At 41.0% G+C, this 10,023-nt stretch overlaps 2 protein-coding genes across 2 annotated transcripts; both read right to left on the bottom strand.

Moving 5' to 3' along the window:
• Window positions 1-1,031: 1,031 nt before the first annotated feature.
• On the bottom strand, window positions 1,032-1,976 carry OR2AE1 (olfactory receptor family 2 subfamily AE member 1; the record flags this gene model as incomplete). Its single annotated transcript, XM_084251451.1, has 1 exon — window positions 1,032-1,976. The coding sequence occupies one exon, from the start codon at window positions 1,974-1,976 to the stop codon at window positions 1,032-1,034; it is 945 nt and encodes a 314-aa protein (XP_084107577.1).
• Window positions 1,977-7,412: 5,436 nt separating this feature from the next.
• Window positions 7,413-8,351, bottom strand: LOC311182580 (olfactory receptor 2AE1-like; the record flags this gene model as incomplete). Its single annotated transcript, XM_084251452.1, has 1 exon — window positions 7,413-8,351. One exon carries the CDS (start codon window positions 8,349-8,351, stop codon window positions 7,413-7,415), a length of 939 nt encoding a protein of 312 aa, XP_084107578.1.
• Between the last annotated feature and the right edge of the window lie 1,672 nt (window positions 8,352-10,023).

Genomic DNA, 10,023 nt, shown 5'->3' with positions numbered 1-10,023 from the left:
ATAATATTATAAACAGTGTTACTGCAAGAAAACCAATGTTACCTCAAGTAAAAAACAAAAAGAGAGCTTCCTAACAACCATAATCAATAAGATAGATCTCACTGGTCTATGCGAGAACTTTGGTGGTTTAGTGATTGTAGGGGCAGGAAGGTACAGAGCAGGTTTTCTATAATTTGCGCAGACCAGGTAAAGGAGGAGTCTTGGAGCCCTCGGGGCGGGGGTGGGGGTGGGTTCTCAGGCTTTCATTGAGCTTTTACATGTAGTGCAGCAACCAGGTACACAGCAGGCAGGGGTGCCCGAAGGCCAGCAGGCCTCCAAGCCCCGGGCAAGTCTTCACTCTGGGCGTTCTTTCTCCCCTTCTCTCTCCTGCCTCTTCTGCTTCTGCTTCTCTCAGACAGTATCTCAATACTGAGCCATGGCCCACAGAATAACTATATCAATGTAACAAAATGCAGGTCCTCCATCAGGCAGGGAAATCCTAATGGTGGAGGGCAGAAAAGCCTGAAAATCATTTACCCTACAGTGATTCAGCACAGGATTATGGGGTTAGGGACCCTGAGACCAAATCCCAATTTTACTGCCTTTTGACTGTGTGGTCTCAGGCAAATCACTTCAACAATCTGTGCTTATAAATCTCTTTAAAAATGCTGGTAAAATACTATATGCATTATAGCATTTTTTAAACGATTTATTTATTTATTTATTTATTTATGTAAGGACTGGGGTACTGGGCTGAGGTGTGGGAGTGGGAGAGAATTCACCAGAGAGAGTGGGGAACAGAACAGGCAGACTGACCAAAATACACTGCTGAGGGGAGCAGCAGGCGAGACAGGAGAGGTCTGCCACACCATGTGGGTATCTCTCTGGCCTGCCGGGGATAGAACTTACACTGCAGAGGCTGCGTACAGCTTCACAGCACTGCGCTCAACCCCCTGCACCACCAGGGAGGCCTATGCATTATAGCATTTTGTGAGAATTCAGTAAGTTAGTGTTTTAAAACCCACAGGATAGTGTCATAGTGTTGACTACAATTATAGTCTTTGAGTGATGCTCTCTCTCCCCAGCACTCTCCTCACAGCCTTTGCTACATCCTTATTACGGAGAGTATAAATCAGAGGGTTCAGGGTGGGAGTGATGATGCTGTAGAACAGAGAACCAACTTTGTCTTGCAGTGGTGTGCGCTGGGACCTGGGTCTCATATATGAGAAGATGGAGGCACCAAAAAAAAAAGAAACTACTGTGAGGTGAGAGCTGCAAGTACCAAAGGCATTTCTCTTACTCCCAGCTGAACGCATCTGAATGACACTATGGAGGATAAAGACATAGGATGTAGCAACCAGGAGGATGGGGAGAAGGATTAAAATGATGCCACTGATGTACACTGTGGTCTCATAAACAGTAACATCTCCACATACCAACTTTACAACAGCTGGAAGCTCACAGTAGAAGTGGTGGATATTTCGAGGTCCACAGAAAGGGAAGTGCATCAACATTACCGTGTGAGTTAGGGAGATCATGGATCCTCCCAACCATGACATGACAGCCATCATCAATGTCACCTTTCTGTTCATGAGAATAGTATAACGCAGAGGATGGCAGATGGCAACATAGCGGTCATAGGACATGAGAGTTAGGAGAAGACACTCAGCACAACCCATAGCCAAATAGAGGAAATGCTGGGTTGCACAACCCACAAAGGAGATGGCCTTCTTGCCAGATAAGTAGTTGGTCGCCATCTTGGGGATGGTGGTAGACACGTGCATCAGATCCATGAGGGAGAGCTGGCTGAGCAGGAAGTACATGGGTGTGTGCAGCCGGGGGTCAGCACAGATGAGGAGAATGGTGAGGGCATTGCCACTCACTGCAACAAGGAAGACTAGCATGGTCAGGGAGAAAAGGAAGACATGTGTGAGGGAGTCATCAAAGAGTCCTTCCAGGATGAAATCTACCACCGAGGTCTTATTCCTCTGCCACATCTCCCTTTCCTCGGTCCCTGGGAAATCAGGAATGTGATATCTGAAGTACTGTCATTCAACATACCCGAGAATTAGCACCTTTTTCTCAAAGAATTTTTGAAGAACAAATTTCCAATTTATAATTACCAATGGCTCTAATTATGGACATAAACTTTTTTAAAAAGAGAGAACATAGTTTCTCTTCACAAACTTTATCACCTTAAAATTCCAGAATATCTACTCTGTATTAAGTACCAAGTTTCAAAACAAGACTTCCTTCCCATTAAGTAGGGAGGAGAGACACACACGTGTATATTTATATGTATCTCCTTATAAGTATATTATCTATCCTATATTAAATGCAGATATACTTTTTATAAGTAACTATATTTTTTAAAAAATACATCCATCAACATTTAGAGAAACTGAACAAGAGACTTATACATACATAGTCTTTCAGTGGATTATACAGAAATTTGGCAAAATTGTATATGCAGTTGTGGAAGCTGGTTTGGCAGTCTGTGTAAGTCTGTCACCTTTGTTTCTTACACTAGAACTTGGAGTCCATAGGGAAAGTGTTCAGAAAAGGATCATGGCTATAAAGTGTGGAAGGTCAATAGCAGGCTGGAACCTACAACCGGGGGCTGTACCCCCCACACATGAAATCAGTTTTGTTATTCTGGAATTGGTGGCGTGCTTACCTTCCCATTTTCTCCATCACACTGAAACAACTGGTTTCTAGAATAGTGGATTGGCCTTTTGACAATTCAGTTATAATAGCTAAGTAAGCAGCACCTTGCACTGCTAGAGAAGTGTCTTCCTGGAGGTGATACTTATTCCAAATGTGCATCCATTACCAGTGGCGTTTATCCCATAGTCAGCGTTCATAAGACTTGGGCTCAAGAAGTAGAAGTAGGAACAAGCTACTCGCTACAACCGCTATAATACCCACCAGCATAATTTTTGTGCCTTTTCCTGTACATGCTTTGCTGTTTTAGAGGTCTCAGTTCCAAGGCAGAAATCTCTACCAGGGCACAAACAATAATTCCATTCACTGGAGTTGAGACCGATCTCTGCCTCTTTGGGCTTCTCCTGTCAGTGAATAAACAGGCAATGAATAGTATAGTAACTGGCTGGTGTGATCGACACTCACTGGCAAGGAGGTTGAGTTGCCGCTATGCCACAGGGATGAGGAGGAGCATGTCTGGATTTCTGCATTGCTGGAAATATACTAGGGTGATTTTCTGTCCTGAAGTGTTCTGTGATAAAAGCCAGTGGGAAACTATAACAATCTATTTCACATAGGACTACTAATGACCAAAATTTTTCAAATGAAGGTTTGGACAAGGAACCATGACTAACAGTGAGCAAAGGAAATAAGGGATGGTTAGCGAAAGGACGTGGTTATAAACACCAGATATGACCATGTGAGCAACTGCAGAAGTAAAAACTGTTTTAGTTATAGGTGTTTCTTCCCTATTTTGATGATGTTCAGTAGATACACATATTAATCAATTATTGTTTTATTTCCCACTGTCATCCTCTTCTAATTAAGATATTTTAATATATATTAATATATATCAATGATAGTTAACTTTATATCTCAGTACTAAGTAACAAGATATAAAAGGGGAGTATGAATCAGATAAGAGTAGAAGGAATTTTACCTAAAGATAAAAAAGGATTTCGTATCCTCTTTGGGATAAAGGGTTGGTGCCTTTTTATCCTCTTCTAGAGGAAAAAGTTAACATGCTCTCTATTGTCCCCTTGTCATGTTAGTTGGAAGGATAACTTGGTACTGTATTTGGAGATTAAGAATGGTTTTAAGAGATGTACATGCTTCCACATTGACAGATAACAAAGCCTCCGTACTTCACACTTGGAAACAAACAAGTATATTCTTCATTCTCAATCAGAATGACAAAAATAGGTTCATGATATTTAATCAACCAAATTCCCCAATTGTCCCTTTATCCAAGTCTCTTATGAATATTGATCAGATTCAGGGCTTGATATTTACGGTGAAGGCAAAATTTGTTTTTATCTACATTGATGACCAAAATAATGACACTGTTTCTTTTGTGGTTTTTTTCTCCTGAAGATCTCCCTAGATCTCTGCGCATTCTAGATTCTCTACTACTATCTGAAGTAAAGAAATCAGAACTACATGCATTGTCCAATTAAAAAAGAGCCACTTTTATCTCTCTCCCTATTAATGCAGCTACTTGGCTGTCGCCTCACACTTATTTAATTGCAGCCTTTTCTGGACTAAAAGCTCAACTTTCCCCGATCACTCCAACTCAGTTAAGATATCTACATGTTTCCCTTTAACTTAAGTGTCCAAGCAGCTCCCTATCTCCTTCCTCATTAGCTCTGTCTCCCTCTGTTATCATTATAGCATAAATTTCCCACCCTCCGACTCATATCTCACATTCTCCTTTAGATGACACTCCTAATAATTTCCCATCTTGTTTTGTGATCCTCAGATGATTTTTTTGTCTGTCTTCTCGTAAACCTTTCCTCCTAGATTGATGAAATATTACCCTTTGACTGAAGGGATGGAAAAATTACATGACAATGTGAGATGATTCCAGTTTCTAATAAATACACACTGGATAATTTACTCCCCAATATTATCTTACCTGGAATATGCTCTGTAAAGACCTGTGGGTACATCAAGTACAGAAGTGAAATAGAGAGGGCAGAGTAGGTCCGCACTGACTCACACATTGGCTACTGATCATCCAAAGGAGACTTTCCTGGGGTGCTCATCAGAATTTCTTCTCTGACCCAGGAAATCTCCATTTACTAGTGAATGACAAAGAGAATGATGTCTACATACGTTGTGGACATAACTAACCTGCAACAGAACGGGAGCAGAAGCAATAGTACATGTAATTCTGTGGTGCTCTTTCAATTTGCTAAGATTTTAATTCCATCAGGACATGTGAAATAATTGAACTTGACTAAACCTCTACTAGACTGGTCTTTCAGTCATGAATATGCTTCCTCTACCTCTAAAGTTATATGTAAGCTGTCTCTGCATCCCGAAATGGCAATGAGAGTAGGAGCAACAGGAATTTCCTTTAATGTTATCTGATTAAGAAGCTACAGTTATAGGTGCGTAATGATTTATGAGTCCACAGTCAAAAGAAAATCTGTTCTAATTTTTCTGCTACTTTGGGTCACTCCAGGCACTTTTTGCTTGGATTTACACTCTTTTCCTACTTAATGAAATAAGAATTTTGGCTCTAGCACTGTTATTTTAAGCTCTTCCCTCCCTCACTGCATGAATGCTTCCTCAGCAGAAATCACGGGGGTTAGAAGGAGGACACACTTGGTCTGATAGGAACCAATCATGAAGGGTAAGGAGCATCTCCTGTAAAAATAAACCTTACCCCTAACTCACAGGACCTATGATGTCAACTGAGATAAATTGAGGACACTTAGCATATGGCATCAGGGATTCCAACCCAGAGGACACATCTGTATCTCTGTTGGAAATCAGTACTCAAGATGCCAATTAGACTTGCTGTAGGCACTGATATAAGCATTCCCAAAGGGCTTAACTTGGAGGTTGTTTTTTAGGGGTCAAGGGAATGAGATGTTGTGAGGAATGAGATTCGGAAGATAACAAGGGAATTGGAATATCTTGGGCCAATTAACCAATTCTAGGACAATTCCTAGAATCTGTGGATAGTTTTTCATCTTAGAACCCAGCTCTTTCTACCTTCTTTCCGTCCAACCTATTAAACAATCCTAGAAAGACCTAGCTCTATTGCCCACAGGATCCTTTTGAAAAGAAGTCAAGCAGTGGGGCCAGGCAATTACTGCTAGTATTCCCCATCTTTACTGCTGGCCATCCAGAATGTTAATGATCACATTAATTCCATGTGAGACTATGTAGATAAGGGAGTAAAAGAAGAAAATGGCATATTCCTACCCCTCCTTCTTATTTCCTCCTCTCACATTCTCATACCCCATATTTCTATTCATTCTAAAGATAAATTAAGCTATTCTACTTCTCTCTCTCTCTATTCAGATATTAAAATGTCTTATTTCACAATATATTTTGTGGTTAATTCTTTGAATAGATTCAATTATCACTACTTTCTTCAAAACCTATTGTTCATGCTTTTACCCAGTACTCTCCTTTCACCAGGATATTACATATTTCTAGTGAAGGTAGCTGTGGCATCTATACAATTCATTGATTTCTATTTTGACACTATGTCCCAAACATCATATTGGCTAGCATGTATGGGTCATCAAAAGCAAGCATGGTCCTTCCCCCTCTGGACTTAGAGATAAAACAAATAACTAAACAAGTATAGTATATCTTATTGGGTTAAGAATTTGTCTTAATTGATACTCATCAAATGCAAGTGACATAAAACAACTTATACTAAGGGAATGATGTGGGGTCACAAGAATGAAATACTGCTGGCATTTCACTTTTACACATATTTTTGTTAATAAAAATAATCATGGGAAAGGAGCTTTATATCATTAACTTTTTATCATTTTTCAAAGTGCCATTGCCTTTATATGTCTTCATTTAAAGGATATTGAAAAAATTTTGGCAATTCTCTTAAAGATATACTGAGGCATACTTGGTATATACACTAAGTGTTTTTTGTGTCCCCAAAATTCATATGTTGAAAATTAATGCCCACTGTTCTGGTATTTGGAAGTGGGGGGTTTTAGGGGATGATTAGGTCATTAATAGAATTAGTAAGAAAACCCAGAGAACACACACCATCCACCATGATAGAAGATGTCCGTCTAAGAACCAAGAGTTCACTAGACCCAAGGTCTAGAACTCACTAGATACCAAATATGCCAGCACATTAAAATTCAACTTCCCTTTTTAAAAAAAAGATTTATTTATTTATGCATACAAGAGCTGGGGTACAGGCCAGAGAGGCGGGGGTAGGGGTGATGTGAGAGGATCCACCAGAGACAGGGTGGGGAACAGAACTAGCAGACTGACTGAAATACACTGCTGAGGGGAGCAGCAGACGAGACAGAAGAGATCTGTCTCACCATGTGGGTTTCTCTCTCTCTGGCCAGCCTGGGATCGAATTCGTGCTGCAGAGGCTGCGGATTGCTTCATAGTGTGGTGCTTAATTCCTTGCACAACCAGGGAGGCCCCAAAATTCAACTTCCCTATCTCCAAAACTGGAAAAAAGATATGTTTGCTGTTTAACTCTCAGCATATATTTTTGTTATAGCAGCTATATGTACTATAACAATGGACTATAGCAAATACAATTGGTGCTTAGAGGCCAGTGATAAAATTAGAACACTGATTTTGTGTTAACTACTCCATTTTTGAATAATCATAATCAAAGAGCATCAGAAATCTGAACCCTTGAGAAATATTAGAGGTTTACCAGATTGATTTAATGAGTTCAATCCATTCTAATTTTATTCTCAAGACAACTACCACTGCAATCATTGAGAGATGCTATCTCTCCCCAGCACTCTCCTCACAGCCTTTGCTACGTCCTTATTGCGGAGAGTATAAATCAGAGGGTTCAGTGAGGGAGTGATGATACTGTAGATCAGAGAACCAACTTTGTCTTGCAGTGGAGTGCGCTGGGACCTGGGTCTCATATATGAGAAGATGCAGGCACCAAAATAGAGAGAAACCACGGTGACATGAGAGCTACAAGTAGCAAAGGCATTTCTCTTACTCCCAGCTGAACGCATCTGAATGACACTGTGGATGATAAAGACATAAGATGTAGCAACCAGGAGGATGGGGAGAAGGATTAAAATGATACCAGTGACGTACACTGTGGTCTCATAAACAGTAACATCTCCACATACCAACTTCACAACAGCTGGAAGCTCACAGTAGAAGTGGTGGATATTTCGAGGTCCACAGAAAGGGAAATGCATCAAGGTCACTGTGAGAATTAAGGAGATCATGGATCCTCCCAACCATGACATGACAGCCATCATCAGTGTCACCTTTCTGTTCATGAGAATAGTGTAACGCAGAGGATGGCAGATGGCAACATAGCGGTCATAGGACATGAGAGTTAGGAGAAGACACTCAGCACTACCAATAGACAAATAAAAGAAGTGTTGGGTTGCACAACCCACAAAGGAAATGACCTTCTTGCCAGATAGGTAGTTGGTCGCCATCTTGGGGATGGTGGTAGACACGTGCATCAGATCCATGAGGGAGAGCTGGCTGAGCAGGAAGTACATGGGTTTGTGCAGCCGGGGGTCAGCACAGATGAGGAGAATGGTGAGGGCATTGCCACTCACTGCAACAAGGAAGACCAGCATGGTCAGGGAGAAAAGAAAGACATGTGTGAGGGAGTCATCAAAGAGTCCTTCCAGGATGAAGTATACCACTGAGGTCTTATTTCTCTGCCACATTTCCCCTTCTTCAGGCCCTGGGGAAACAAGTAGAGATGAACATGCTGTCAGAAATCCTGGGGTTCAGTAAATCTGGCAACAACATCTTTTAATGGGGAATTTTTGAAGATAAGTTTTTCTATCTCTAATTTTTCAATAGCTATGATGATTGAAATAACCACTTAAAGAGAAAATTAAAATGACACACAGAACTTAGGAAACTCACTTATGCACTCTTCCACCAATGAATTTCAAATGTAATTAAGGAATGAATCCACAGTCTGATGGTGAGAGGCAGGAGGTGAGCTATGGGTAATGACGCAGACCCTCCACGCTCTCTGCAAGCGCTCAGTTCTCCCCAGACCACCACATATCACAACCTGGAAGCTCTCCAGGCCTCGTCCTGTTGGGATTTTGTGGCAACCTCATCACATAGACATGACTGATTTATTCTTGGCCATTGAGGAACGATTCAACTTCCAGTCCCTCACCCCTTGCAGGAGGTCAGGGGGCTAAGACTGAAATTTCCACCCTTTATTCTTGTTGGCTTGATGACAGCCAGCCCCCATCCTGAGGTGTTTTCCAAAAGTTATCTTCCTAACATAGTAACAGGCAACTTAAAGACTCTCAACACTTAGGAAATACAAGGCTTTTTTTTTTTTTAATTTATTTATACAAGCACTGGGTACAGTCAGAAGCTCGGGAGGGTGAGAGAATTCACCAGAGCCAGAGTGGGGAGCAGAGCAGGCAGCAGGACTGAAGTACACTGCTGAGGGGAGCAGCGGGCAGCAGGAGAGGTTTGCGCGCCATGTGGGACCCTCCTCCGGTGGCCGGGGAGCAGCCGGGGATCGAACAGACGCTGCAGAGACTGCGAACAGCTTCGCAACCCAGCGCTCAACCGCTGCGCCACCAGGGAGGCCCAGAAATACAAGGCTTTTGGGGGAGCTGTGAAATAAGAACTGTGGGTAAAGACCTAATATGTATGAGAAATATACTTTGGTCATCTGAATGACCAAAATATGTACATTACCTACAAATCGCAATATTTTAATATGTTAACCAGACACTTTCATTTTCTTCTCCATGTTCATCCTCTTTTCTAACATAAGATATATTAATAGTTAATCTCTTAATTCACAATTCATATTACAGGAAATAAAAAGGGGAGTATTTTCAGGTAGGATTATAATACATTTGACCCAGGATAAATAAGAGATTTTATATCCTCATGTGGGGAAAGAATGGTGTGTTTTATATCCTGTTCTTGGGACAGGTTAACATGCTTTGTTTGTACATGAAATATTGATAGTTGTGCCATGCTAGATGGAAGATAAGTTGGTATTGTCATTACCTGGAGATTTAAAGTGACACACGTGTGCTAGGATGAGACATACCAAAGTCACTACGCTATGTACTTATAAACAATAATAGATGTGTCCAGTGTAGACCCAAGAGTCTTCAACTTCTGGATCAGGCTGATTAAACTAGGATTATAACTTCTAACTGGACAAATATCGAAGTCCTTCTTAATCCTATCATATAAATTCTGATCGAAAGAGCTTGATTCTAGATGAAGTCCAACTTAAACAAAAAAATCTAAATTGATGACTAATATATCCACCCTACCCCTTTTCATGTTTTTCTTAAAACATTTCCCTAGATCTTCCAGATTATCCAGATTATCTAAAACTCT

The sequence above is a fragment of the Talpa europaea genome, assembly GCF_964194135.1.
Source record: "Talpa europaea genome assembly, chromosome: 12".
Classification (NCBI taxonomy): Eukaryota; Metazoa; Chordata; class Mammalia; order Eulipotyphla; family Talpidae; genus Talpa; species Talpa europaea.
The sequence above is the reverse complement of the archived record's forward strand: the minus strand, read 5'-3'. Positions and strand labels throughout refer to the sequence as shown.